The sequence below is a fragment of the Oryctolagus cuniculus genome, chromosome 12 (assembly GCF_051225735.1).
Source record: "Oryctolagus cuniculus isolate XC-2025 breed Fujian yellow rabbit chromosome 12, ASM5122573v1, whole genome shotgun sequence".
Taxonomy (NCBI): domain Eukaryota; kingdom Metazoa; phylum Chordata; class Mammalia; order Lagomorpha; family Leporidae; genus Oryctolagus; species Oryctolagus cuniculus.
Window position 1 is genome coordinate 10,824,480 of NC_142878.1, and position 14,188 is coordinate 10,838,667.

General features: G+C 51.8%; 1 protein-coding gene across 1 annotated transcript in view; it reads right to left on the bottom strand.

Annotated features, from left to right (window-relative positions):
- Window positions 1-14,188, bottom strand: part of TARS3 (threonyl-tRNA synthetase 3) — a 52,521-nt gene that overhangs the window by 30,406 nt on the left and 7,927 nt on the right. Inside the window, exons 4-10 of the mRNA XM_051822271.3 lie at window positions 12,682-12,805; window positions 9,687-9,808; window positions 7,558-7,675; window positions 5,753-5,817; window positions 3,528-3,606; window positions 2,834-2,980; window positions 995-1,093 (exon numbers count right to left, since the gene is read on the bottom strand). Coding sequence (XP_051678231.2) covers window positions 995-1,093; window positions 2,834-2,980; window positions 3,528-3,606; window positions 5,753-5,817; window positions 7,558-7,675; window positions 9,687-9,808; window positions 12,682-12,805 — 754 coding nt within the window. The remainder of the gene's footprint in view (window positions 1-994; window positions 1,094-2,833; window positions 2,981-3,527; window positions 3,607-5,752; window positions 5,818-7,557; window positions 7,676-9,686; window positions 9,809-12,681; window positions 12,806-14,188) is intronic.

The window sequence follows — 14,188 nt, forward strand, 5'->3', positions numbered from 1 at the left end:
TCCTTTCCTTACCCTTGGAGTTTTAGAATCTCTTAGGAATGCATCTTGGTACTCAAGGAAACGAGTGCTCTGTTGGAGCTGAGACAGCCTTGGCCACGTGGGGCTCGCCGTGCTGTAGAACAAACAGGCAGACCATGGCTAGCCCTGCCCAGGAAGACTGACGGCCACTGCTGGGGGAAACTGTAAAGCAAGGACCGCTAGGTCTGCAGGAATTCAGTGTTTCCGTGATAAAACATGGCAACCTTAGACAGATGAGATTTCTAAGAACTTGGCTCCCACGGGAAACTCTGGGCCATCCACTGTAACAGGTCCAGCTGTGTCCAGCTAAACGGGTATCTGAAGTTCCAACTCCCAGTTCTTCAGAACGTGGCCTCTGAGGCTGGCGCTGTGGCCTAGTGGGAAAAGCTGCTGCCTGCAGTGCCGACATCCCCCATGGGTGCCGGTTCGAGTCCTGGTACTTATGAGGTACAGGAAGTAACAGCACGAGAAGGAACATGACGCTGGGAGTCCCCGCGGGTCACCCCGAATGACAGGCTTACAGCACTGAAGACTCCAGTCCGTGAACCTGTGCTACGTACAGGTCGGCATCTCACACAGCGGCGTCCTCACTCTCTCCTCTGGCACTGTCAAGTCCCTGAGTCATGCCCTGGACAGCAGGGAGCCCCGGCGTCTGGGGACAAGGCTGGGAAGGTGACACCTGCACTTCAGCACTGAGCGCCGCCGCAGACATGCCCTCCCGACCCCCGCTGGCCTGACGCGTCATCTTTATAGTCTGCGTGCTTTAGACTCAGGCACACAACAGGAGCATCCTCTGAAACCCAAGAACACACTTAGGAAAACTGAAACTATCTCCACGTTTTTATTAGGAAGCACGATTCAGCATTTCACGTTCAGGCTCAAAGTTCGCATTAATGCTGTAAAATAGAATTCATGGAAATGCCTGAGCAGTGTGTCCTGAGGGGAAATGGCGCAGGGATTTCCTGAACAGACTTACTCGTATGAGGTCCATGAGTGTGCTGTAAACGAAGGCTCCTCTGGGAAGGAAGAAACAGCTTCCAGGGCTGACATCGTGGAAGAAGAAAAGCTCCTGCTCCTACGGGGAGACAATCGCTGCCTTTCAAACACACGGTACTCACTGCACACACGTGACATGCATGGGCACGACACACAGTCATCCTTTCCACCTTCTAATAACAGACATTCCAGGGGGCTCAAGACCACCTACCCCTAACTACACTTAAGAGCACACATAAAATGACAACGCACACTGATGGGTACCAAGCCTGGAACTCGGCGTTTATGGATCTTTTGTTATCTCCTGCTAATCTCCTTGCTTGGCATGCATGGGATGTGGACATCAGGGAGAGGCCACACACAAAAGACCAGAGAAGCTCACCGCAGGGGTGGGCTTTAAGTGATGCCCCAGTAGCTCATGCCTGCCACTTACTGAGGCCGCCCAGAGCCAGGCACCGCCACCCATGCCCGTACTCACGCCAGCCCAGCAAAGCCATCGGCAAGAGAGACAAGGACAGGAGTTCCACGAGGGACTGAGCACAGCTACCATCTAACACAGCTCTGAGTGACAGAGCTGATGAAAACCAGGTCTGTCTCTGTCAGACCTCACGTCTCTGCACACTGCTCTCTCAAAGGCCAAGGCTGCCATCAACTGTGCACAGTTAAAAAAAAAAAAAAAAACAACACTTTCTATTAGATACAAACAAGCAAAGGGGCAGGTATTTTGGTGCAGCAGTTCAACTGCTACTCAGGATGGCCACAGCCATAGCACAGTGTCTGCTTACACTGCCGGCCGCTCCACTTCTGAGCCAATCTCCTGCTAACGCGCACCCTGGGAGACAGCCGCCGACGGCCAAATGCCTCCATGTGGAAGGCCTAGACGGAGTTACAGGTTTCTGGCTTCAGCCTGGTCTAGGCCTGGCTATTTGAGGAGTGAGCCAGTGAATGAAAAATCTCTTTGTGTCTATTTACCTATCTTTCAAAAAATAAAATAAAATAAAATAAATAGAACCTTTTTAAAAAAATAAGAGAAGAATACAAGTTTTAAAAGCTAATAAAAGATATGAGAAGGAAAGAGGTTAAAAGATATTTGGGGTATTATCATGCAAGAGTTCAATGGCAGACTACAAGAGCCAGAAAAATAGAAGACAGAAGAGAGAAGGAAAAACAAAATATTTTTCAAAAATTTCACTTCATGGTGCATAACCGGAAGCCGGCAGGCAGATTCCCACCAGCAGGGACGTGGACAGGGCATGATGGGAAGCCGGCAGGCAGCTTCCCACCAGCAGTGACGAGGACGGGGCATGATGGGAAGCCAGCAGGCAGGTTCCCACCAGCAGTGACGAGGACGGGGCATGATGGGAAGCCAGCAGGCAGGTTCCCACCAGCAGTGACGTGGACAGGGCATGATGGGAAGCCGGCAGGCAGGTTCCCACCAGCAGGGACGTGGACAGGGCATGATGGGAAGCCGGCAGGCACGTTCCCACCAGCAGGGACGTGGACAGGGCATGATGGGAAGCCGGCAGGCAGGTTCCCAGCAGCAGTGATGAGGACGGGGCATGATGGGAAGCCGGCAGGCAGGTTCCCAGCAGCAGTGATGAGGACGGGGCATGATGGGAAGCCGGCAGGCAGGTTCCCAGCAGCAGTGACGAGGACGGGGCATGATGGGAAGCCGGCAGGCACGTTCCCACCAGCAGTGATGAGGACGGGGCATGATGGGAAGCCGGCAGGCAGGTTCCCACCAGCAGTGACGAGGACAGGGCATGATGGGAAGCTGGCAGGCAGGTTCCCACCCAGCAGCAATGAGGAGGGGGCGTACCTTCCCGATTTTCCTGTGATCTCGGTTCTTGGCCTCCTCCTGGACCTGCTCCCAGGTTTTCATCATCTTGTTATCGGGAAAGGAGATCCCGTAGATCCTCTGCAGGGTCTCCATCTCAGGACTGCCCTCCCAGTAAGTTGAAGAATTCTAAGCATCACACAAGATCTTGGTAAGCACATACGCACCTCTGCCACCAGCTCGTCAGGATAACTGACTTTGGGAAGGCACCTGTGCCAGAAGACCCTGACGCTGATTCTAGCCAGTCTGGGGATGCTACTGTCCAGGCCTGCATGGAGCTGTCAGAGGCTGGGACCGCACAGTCAGCCCACCCCTCTCGACTCCCAGGGCAGCACCCAGCCCACCGCACCCTCATACGCCCTGTTCTTCTTCCTGGAGCAGACCTTTCTCCCATGCAAACAGCTGGTCTGGCTCACATTAGGTGACTCCAGACAACCACTGCACAGAATTAAAAATACACGAAAAAGAAATGTACTTAACACTTACAATAAGGTTAAATGATAAACGTCATATATGGCGTTCTAACTGTCAAAATTCACAAAAGTATTATTTTTAGACAAGTAAGAATGAAGTATTTTAAAACATCATGATGTTCAGGCTATAAAAGATAGGACTAAAATGCCTTACGATCTAGGTTACATAAGTTTGCTACATTGATAAACAAGTCAAGCCTCACCTTGAAAATTTTGATGGCTTTGATCTTCCCAGTGTGTCTCACGTGGGGCCCTTTACAAAGGTCAACCAGTGGACCGCACCTGCAGGGACATTGCAGCCATGCCCAGCAGTTACAGCAACCGACTATCCATCATCAACCACATTCTCACGGCTGACGTGGGGGCTTTCACTGACTTACGTCTTGGGCCATTTTTCATCTGGGGTCGGGGAGTGAAGCAATGCATCCAGCTAGGGTCCCAGCCTACTCTCCTTTGCTCAAATTCAAAATCCAAAGACCATCTTCCGAAAGAAACCGTGCATGTTAACCACCACAGCCCAAGGCTCTCAAGAACCTCCAGAGCCATGGAATCAGGGAGCTACGAATCCGTCCGACATCCACTACAGCACATTAGCTGCATATTCCAAAGTCATGCAGCAGGGTGCGTGTTTGAGGACGTCTGGTTTTATGACGAAGCGACGGGGTGTTTCTGTTTATTAAACCGGGATTAAAACACACGAGGCTGGGCCAGCGCCGTGGCTCACTAGGCTAATCCTCCACCTTGCAGCGCCGGCACACCGGGTTCTAGTCCCGGTCGGGGCTCCGGATTCTGTCCCGGTTGCCCCTCTTCCAGGCCAGCTCTCTGTTGTGGCCTGGGAGTGCAGTGGAGGATGGCCCAAGTCCTTGGGCCCTGCACCCCATGGGAGACCAGGAGAAGTACCTGGCTCCTGCCATCGGATCAGCGCGGTGCACCGGCCGCGGCGGCCATTGGAGGGTGAACCAATGGCAACAGGAAGACCTTTCTCTCTGTCCCTCTCTCTCTCTCTCACTGTCCACTCTTTCAAAAAATAAATAAATAAATAACACACACAAGGCTGTAGCTGGGGCTTCCCTTGCACACAGAATGAACCAGAACCCCAGTGTCGTAAGCAGTACAGATACTAACCGAGTCAAAATGTGAAGCCCTATCAGAGGCAGGGTCACTTAACATCACTGACTCAAGGAAAAATAGTGAAGGAAGCACTGCCTTCACGATTTCCGCCCGTTTCAAGTAGGAGTGAACGCCATGACGGGCAGACAGAGGGTCTGGCTCCCAGACAAGCAAACACAATGCAGCTCTAGACAGGGAACGCCGGTTCTCTGCAAGACCAGGCTTCACGCACGCTCCTGTCCACGAGGAAGGTCAGCACGCAGGCAAAGGGCTGCCTGCTGGCACGAAAGCTTTCAAAGCTCCTATCCTTCAACACTCACAGGGAAAAGCTCTTTTTTCCTTCAAGAATTAAATATAAGCTGTACAAATTGGATATAAAAATGGTCAAAACTGACCTGGGAAATATTCTTTTACAACACCAAAAGAAGCCAGGAATTTGAAACTGAGCACACCTTTTCCATATCTGCATTTATTTTTAACCTTAAAACGGTTACACAAACATTTACTTGACTCAAGTAATAAATAAAAACGTTATCAGGTCATCAAAGAGTAGCAAAAATAAGATAAACGTGGTATTCCAACTCAGGGTCAAATCAGCTTTGCACAAAGGGGATCCACCTTTAATTATAATTAAACCAGAGAACCATAAAGCCCTGATGTGGGATGTACGTGTCCCTGGTAGGGGTATCCGTGAGCGTACCTATACACATCAGGGCTCCCAAGATGGGGCCGTGACAGCCGCACTCGTCCAGCTGGTGGGCAGAGAAGGACAGCAGGACCCAGAGGGCAGCTCCGAAACTGGGCGGATGAAAGGCGCCGGGAGCCCAGTGCTAGGCTAAGCGATTCCGGCACTGAAGGCACTTGGCTTTTTTGCCTTTGTGTCTATAGTTTGTTTCTGTGCCACGTGAAACCCTACTACAGTGGGAGGCTGGCACATCTGGGCCGTGGGCCGTGGGGAGTGCAGTGTAAGCAGAGACCACGGCGAGAGGAGCGGCCACGGCCTTGTTAACAGAAGTGTGGCTGCATGGAACAGAAGCGCTCTTCTCTCTCAGCTCCCCGGGAGGTAAGGTGTCGGGCGAACACAATCTTACCCACAGGGAGAGAGAGCCCATCACAGCTGACGCCCAGAAATAAAATTTGTGTCAGTGCCAAGGAGGAGACAGGCATTTCCCCTAGGTCCTAAACTTCCGGAGCTGCTCACTGCAGTGCGCTGACCACGGGACATTGGACAGACTGTCCAGTAGAAACCAGCCCTGTTCCTGCCCCTGCCCTCACCTCCACCAGAGAGCAGTGTTGAAAACCATGCACACACACCCACCTGTAAACCGTGGTTGTCGGAGTGTCAACCTTCTCATTCAGAATGCGGCACTTAAATTTATTGTACTACAAAGAGAAACATTTACACACTAATACACAAACTGTTTAAGTGAAAAACACAACTCTACTTTTTCAATAAAAACTGCAAGGTAGCCTGTGATGTTCTTAGGAGCTGAGCCACGAGAGACACGGACAGCTGCACTTCCAGCCCAGGGGCCACAAGAGGGCAGTGTTGTGGGCAGCTGCCCACAATGCGGGCATCCCACAAGGCGCAGGTGTGAATCCCAGCTGCTCCACGTCTGATCCAGCTCCCTGCTAATGCTCCTGGGAAAGCAGAAGATGGCCCAAGTATTTGGGTCTCGGCACCTGGATGAAGCTCCTGGCTCCCTGCTTTGGCCTGGCCCAGCCCCGCCATTTTAGCCATTTTGGGAGTGAACCAGCAGGTGGAAGATCTGTCTCTCCCTCTCTCTCTGTAACTCTGCCTTTCAAATAAGTACATAAATCGTTAAAAATAAGAAGACTCAACTGAAATGAGATGTGCTGGGAGTGCAGAACAGACTGCGTGTTAGAGTGTGGTGTGGGAAGAAAGAATATAAAACAGACTGTTGGGGTGGGTGTTGGGGGCAGTGGCTGAGACACTGCTTGAGACGCCTGCATCCATCCCATACTGGAGCCCTGGCTGCTCTGCTTCCGGGCCAGCTCCCTGCCGACGTGCGCCCCGAGAGGCAGCAGGTGACGGCTCAATCACCCGGCTCCCTGCCACCCACACAGGAGACCGAGACTGAACGCCCAGCTCCTGGCTTCAGTTTGGTCCGGTTCTGAATGTCGCAGGCATCTGGGGAGTGCACCAGTCGATGGGGGATCTCTGCCCGCCCCTCCCCCCCCCCTTTCAAATAAAAGTTTTAAAAAATTGCTCATTATTTTTATAATGGCTACATGTTGAAATGGAATTTTTGGTATCTTAATAATCTCACCTTTCTTTTACTTCTAAATCATAGTTTCCAGAATTTTTTTTTCAGTCCGCGCTGCCCCCAGAAATTTAACATTGTGCACACGGCTCAGATCTGCAGGCTGCATGACATTTCTGCCAAACAGCACTGTTCTAGAATATCTGATTTTAACTACATGAAATAAATAAAATTCTGAGGACACAGCTACATTTTTAATTTGTGTAAAAACAAAATTATGCTAACTGATGATATAATTACATTTTGAAAACTTCTACACAGAACAGGCAAGGTGCCCACATCTGGAGCTGGCACTGGCACAGTGGGTTAAGCTGCCGCCTGCAATGCCAGCATCCCAAATGAGCACCGGGTTGAGGCCCTGCTACTTCACTCCCAATGCAGCTTCCTGCTAATGTGCCTGGGAAGGCAGTGTAAGATGGCCAAGAACTTGGGCCCCTGCTACCATGTGGGAGACCAGATGGAGTTCCAGGCTCCTGACTTTGGCCCTGGCTCCAGCTCCCGACCCCAGCTTCCCGCTAATGCAGGCCCTAGAAAGGGTCGTGGGAACAGCAGTCCGACACCAGCAACACTCAGAATTAATCAGAGTTGTAAACACACACATGAAGAGCATCCACCTGCCCCTGATCCACCTCCGTCTGCCTTAGTGTCTAGTGTCTAGTGTCAGGCACTAGAGAAAGAAGGGAAATGTCACGGCAAGTGGCCAGCACCGTGACAAGGGCTCCAGACTCTGGGACATTCTGGCGAGCAGTCGGTTCCTCGGGGGAGAAAGGACCACCTCCAGGAACTGCTTTCAACATTCCTGGTAGAGGTCTTCATTCTGGGAGTGTCTCCACCTCACCTTAAACATCTCCAGGAGGACTTCCTTGCTGACTTCCAGTCTTTCAAAAGGCTGCCTTTCTTTGATGATAGCTTTGCACATGTTCTCCAGGGCCGGCAGCTCCGTGCTGGACACGGCTCTGAAAAGAGCAGGCAGGACTCAGCACAGACCCTTCCTGCCCTTGCTCCCGCGGCTCTGGGCGCTGCGGACACACTTTCTAAATTGGTCTGGTGTCCCACTGCCCTGGGGCTGAAGAAAGTCAGGCATCTGCACACTCTCCCACTGCTTGGAGAGCAGACAGAGGCCTCAATGAAGGCTGACCTGCGCCTTCAACCCACAGGGAACCGTTAGGGGATCTTGCAGCAAATCCTGAAGGGCTCCGAGGACTCTGCTCCCAGAGGGTCTGCCTCATCCTGAACCCACCGGGACGCTGCTGGGCACAGTACACTAGTGCTCACCCGGTCCCTGGCCTCCTGGCTGTGGTCCAGGCTGGGAGGAGCTGTTCCCTGGTTGAGGCCCCCAAACCCTTACAGCTGGGAGGTTGTCTTCACACAAGGCTGGCTGACCCCCACACCAGGGCAGGCCCACCGGGCCTGAAACAGTCTCCCTGCAGATGTCTACAACTTACCCCCCGCATCCTCAGGGCTTGCTCCCCCTCCATTCTGGCCTCTGCTTCAATGTCCCCTTAGCCTTCCCGGACCACTGGCCCAGCCTGGCTCGAACTTCAGCTCCTACTCCCAACCTCTGTGGAGTGGGGAGGGGCTGGAGATCGAGCGCAACGTCACAGGCCAATGACTTAACCAACGGTGCCTACGCAGCAAAACGGCCACTCAACTCCCCTAAGCAGCCTGCATGTGAAGAAACAAAACCCTAAGCAATGGGGTTGAGGAAGCGTCGGGTAACACAGCCAGGGTACAGGGGAAGAGAAGCCCCTCACTGCCTGCCACTCTCCACCCCGGTCAGCTGGGGCAGTGTTGTGAAACTGCGCCCACTACCTGTGGGGTCCGTGCCAGTTTTGGGTAATGACAGAACTTAACTGAATTGCTGGATACCTAAATGGTGTCCAGAGTTAGACTCCACTGTTGGTATAGCAAAAAAAAAACAAAAACAAAACCCACACTTGGGTTCAGAAGCACTGTGTACAGGAGCCAGCCTTGTGGCCTAGCAGGTAAAGCCGCTGCCTGTGCCACCCATATGGGCTCCAGTTCATGTTCTGGCTGCTCCACTTCAGATCCAGCTCCCTGCTAATGGCTTAGACAAAGCAGCGGAGGATGGCCCAACCCATGTGGGAGACCTGGAGGAAGCTCCTGGCTCCTGGCACCAGCCTCGTCGGGTGCTGGCAGTTATAGCCATGTGGGGAGTGAATCAGAGAATGGAAACCTCTGTTTTTCTCTAATTCTGACTTTCAAATAAATAAATCCTTAAAAAAAAAAGTACCGTAGACAAAAACGGTGCTGTGAGTGCAACAGTGCAGACGGAACAAGTCTGTCGGCAGCAGTGACGTGGTGCTGACGCTTGGGCAGGGGGTCATGAGGCAGGAGTGGGGGTGACAGCAAAGGTGAGTTACACTGCACTGTCCAGCACGAGGGGCAGGGTCTGAACTGAGGCAGAAGTCAGAGCAGGAGGGACAGACAGGAAAACCACTTAGAAAAGTGGCAGACGTGCACCAACAGCAGGATGGGGACGCCGAGGGGCCGGGAGGAACGGGAAGGGCCCTGGGATTTCAGTTGTGCAGCTGCGGACATCCTGCAGGGTGGTGGGCAGTGCAGGGCAGGGGGTGCACTGGGGCTGGGCCTGCTGCCTAGGGAGTCCCAGCTTCTCTGCAGGCTGCCCGGCCTGGCATTCCACACAGCAAGACGTCTGCTGAGGGTGACCGTACCCTCGCAGAACTGAACTAACTGCTCTCCAGGAGCCAAGCCTGTGGTCTGGTCTAAGTGAGCACTGCTAGATTACACAGCATACAGCCTCCTTCTAGGCGAAAAAAAAAAAAAAAAACCAGCTTGAGAAGTTACCCTTGAATCTAAACTCACTGTTCCAAAAATGCCCATCCAATCTGTAATCACAATCTGCAGTACGTAGTGACTGAGCTAAGACGTAGCCACCGCAGAACACCAAATCCCATGTGCACGAGTCAGCCTCAGCGGGGTTACCTGTCTTCAATGAACATGTCATAATAAAATCCGTTCTCGATGGGCGGACCGTAGCACAGGTGGCCTCCGTAGTAGAGTTCCATGGCCTCCCCGAGAACGTGAGCGCTGGAGTGCCAGTACACCTGCACGCACAGGACACACAGCCCGTCAGCTACCAAACGGCGTCACAGAAATCTGCAGCAAACCGGCGTGAGGAAGCAGGGGATGAAGTTCAAGGGGACAAGCACCACGACACGAGGGCAGCATCGATTTGAAGAGAGACTCCTCAGTGCCCACGGGACAGGATGTTGTCTGAGCTCTCCTGCGGTCCGCCAGAGCTCTCTGCTCAGCTCTGGAGTAAACCTCTGCCACAGTGCAGCCGGGTCTCAGCTCCTCCATCATCTGCTTCCCTGTGCACTGACTCCGGGGAACGGGACCAGCCACCTGGGACACCCAGCAGGGCCCAGCAGAGCAGCCCACACAAAGGCGCCCCAGGCCCCGAGTGAGGGGACAGCCAGGAAGTGCCAGATCCTAGTGCCCTTCCTGTACCCAGGGGCAGCCTCCCTGAGCTGGGTGCAGACAGCTGCAGGGCCTGCTGCAGACGGCACCGCCCTTAGGGGACCTGCCTCTCCACGGCAGGAAAGAAAAGCTACCAGGGAACCCCTGCTGGCCGCCAGGGACCCCCGAGCAGTGTGGACGCGGCCATTAACCGGCTCGTTGGCTCTACACGTTCAGAGAGTGGACTGGGTTTGAATTCCCAAAGAATTCATCTAGAAACCCAAACTAACCAGAGACACCAAGAAATATGAGGATGCCTCAAAAAGTTGGAGAAAAATGGAATTGGAAGTTTATTTTGGTTCAACAAATTTTTGTAACCCATGCATATTTTTCTCAAACCCCTTGTCTGGGGCTGACAGAGCCCTGTTAAGCAGGTGCCAGTCACAACCAGAAAGCTGCCTGACACATGCACTCAGAGCCAAGAGGACAGTGGCCCCAGGGCAGGGGGCTGGGTGTGGTCTGCCAGGCTGCCGAGGACAGCCCAAAGCTCCTCTCTGGGGCTCGGTCCACACCTTGGTATCTGCTGAGCCACGTACTCTCGGGTGCAGGAGGCACAACCGTGAATGAAACAGACCCACTGCCCTCACACAGTAACAGCTGATGGAGGAGACGGAGAGAGAGCTCTAGGATATCATCTCCCAACAACGAAGACCCCTTCCCCACCCCCGCCCCGCCCCACCCCAGCGAGCCAGGGAGGGCCCGCGGCAGCCATAGGCAGGCCCTGGGGAGGAGTCTGGGTTTTACTCCAGATTTAATGGGATACACAGAGGGGTTTAAGAGAAATGCTTCCATTTCCATTCTAAAAAAAGCATTTCACAGCCGTAGAGGAATGGACTCCAGGGATCAAAATAGCAAGCAGGCAGTCCCTGGACGCAGCCGTGAGAGAACGAACACAGGTCAGTGGAGAAGGGGCCAGCTTCAGAGTCATCTGGACAGTGTCGTCTCCTGCTCTGGTCCACCCACAAACCAGCGGATACAGCTGGCGGGGGGCAGTGAGGTAACCACACAGATCCTCACGGTGTGCACTCGGGCAGCACACTGAGGAGGGCAAACAGAGACAAGAAGCCCGCGGTGAACGCACTGAGGATTCCTGCACCTCGGCCAAGTGGAGGCCGCACACGGGCAGCACTGGTACGCAGCTGGGCAGGCCTGGCTGAGGCAGGCGTCAGCAGTTTAGAGAACTGTATTTTCAGAGTCACTTTTAACCATGGGTTGCTCCCACTGTATTGTTTAACCGTTTGATGGTTATACTTCACATATTTTACACAGAAATTACAATGAGGTTCTTATATTTTGGAATAAGAAATTAAGGAATTTAGCACAGCTTCACAATCAGTGTAAGCTAAGCTAATCATACACTAGGTTTTCACGGGAGATCATGGAGTTGAAGAGAAACTGCTTGAAGGGAGACAGCAAAGTTACAGTGACAATGACATCAGAAACCTACATGAAAACGTGGTCTTTTATAAAAATGTACATTAATAAGTACTTGAAGGATATTTGAGTTTTGATGATCTTTTCCAATTCTCCGCACACATCAAACTTTAAAGTAGGGGCAGACATTTGTCACAGCATTAGGATGCCAGCTGGGACACCTCCTTCCTCCGCCCTGCTCCTGGCCCAGCTCCCTACAGTGCAGATCCTGGAAGGCAGCAGGATGGCTCAAGGAGCTGGGTCCCAGCCCCCTCATGGGAGCGTGGTCTGAGCTCCTGGCTTCAGCCTCACCCAGCCACGGAGGGCATCTGGGGCAAGAACCAGTGGACAGGGGCTTTCTTGTCTCTCTCTGCCTCCCGAGTAACTTTTTAAATTAAAAATTATTAAATCCATGTTTAAAATCTATTAATCATTTCTAATACACATTGATTCAATAAATGAAACATTCTAACTTTAAGAAACAATCATGTTGGGGCTGGTGCTGTGGTGCAGCAGGTTAAAGCCCAAGCCTGCAGCACCAGCATCTCATACGGGTGCTGGTTTGAGTCCAGGCTGCTCCACTTCCAATCCAGCTCCCTGCTAACGCACCTGGGAGAGCACCAGAGGCTGGCCCAAGTCCTTGGGCCCCTGCACCCAGATGGGAGACCAGGAAAGAACTCCCGGGTCCTGGCTTCGGATCAGCTCAGCTCCAGCCATTGCAGCCATTTGGTCAGTGGACCACCAGATGGAAGGCCAGGCCTCTTTCTGTCTCTGTCTCTACCTTTCTCTGTAACTCTTTCAAATAAATAAAATAAATCTCAAAAAAATCATTTAAAAATGATAAATATGAACTTCCTAAAAATTGATGTATTTGTATGTATTCCTTCCACAAGGAACACTGTATTCAATGTTTATGGAACTCTGGTATTCAGATTCTAAATCTCAGAAGGCCAGAAGTGTCCCCCCTGACGTCAACCCATGGCCTCTCGCATCAGGCGGCTCACGGCGTCAGCAGCCCCCTCACAGCTGGATGTGGCACACTCACAGCCTGGGCTTCCTCGCTGTGGAACGTGAGCAGCTCCAGGGTGCAGTCCCCCTGCAGAGGGCGGTCCAGGTCCCACAGCTCCCCGTCCACCTTGGCGACCACAGCGCTCTCCGCCAGCTCTCGGCTAGTGAGAGAGAGAGAAGCCACCTGGGGTTAATCTTACCGCGTATTAAATGAGTCCTTAAAAGGGAAAAATAATTTCTAGGTTTTATATAAAGTACAAATGTAAAATAATAGGACAGATTTTTATTTAAATTTTGTGACAATTATTTTATGTACAAAAGTAATACACCTTCACTGTAGCAACTTGGAAAACAAAGGACAAAGACAACATTAGAAATGACTCAGGCATCTTACATCCAGAAACAACCACACTCGGGAGGTTCTGTACCTGAGGGACTCATGTTTTTCCTACCCCACCCCCATACACTTTTCACAGAAACATAGCTGCCAACATAACTGTATGGCCTGCTCTCTCCATGCCAGCAGGTGGACTTCCAAAGCTGGAAGAACACTGGGAGAACACTTATCACAGGGGCCATGACTCCGGCACACCGAGGTCACCTTCACACTCACACGGCACAGACATCCACACGCACACCCATGTCTCCTGCCTTGCTTTCTGGAAACCAGTCCACACAAGTGCAACTGCTGGGTCAGGGGCCTCCTGCCTTTAAAGATTTCTGGTAGACATCACACTACCCGAAGGAGTTCTTGACCTTTGTCAACGTGGGGTTGAAAATGGCTTTAATTTGATTATTAATTTTAGCAAGTATTTACAAGCTTTTTTACTTGTATAAAGCATTTCCTTTGCCTGCTTTTCATTAAGGCGTTGATCTTTTTCTTTCTCTTATGGTATCTTTTAAAGAACTTTTAGTGTTTGAAAATTACTGACAATAACAAGAGAAGAAACCTAGAAAGTACAGAAAAGCAGAGAAAAAAGAAATCACCCACAATCCCCAACCCAGAAATTTCTGTTAACATTTTGTTGTATGTTCTTCTATATGTTTTAAGATGTTTTTATTCCTTTATCTTCATTTCATTTGAAAGTCAGAGGCACAGAGGGAGGAAGTGTCAGAGAGACATACGGGAGATCTTCCATCTGCTGGCTCACTTGACGTACACATCAATATAAAACTGGAATAGTACTATTTTGCATGTGTTATTTAGTCATTTTTAAATGATCTATTCATTTGCTGTGAAGGGAGGGAGGGGGGAGAGGGAGAGAGAGAGGGATCAATCTTTCATCTTCTGGTTCACTTCCCAAATTGCCACAACAGCTGGGATTGGGCTAGGCCCCACCAGGAGCCAGGAACTCCATCCAGGTCTCCCCTGTGCTTGGCAAGGGCACAAGCAGTTGGTGTATCTTCCACTGCTTTCCCAGGTGCCCTAGCAGGGAGCTGGACTGGAAGTGGAGCAGCCGGGAAACAAACCAGTGCTCACACTGGATGCCGGCTTATCACACTGGATAAGCGGCTGTCCTACAATGCCAGGCCCCTGGTAACCT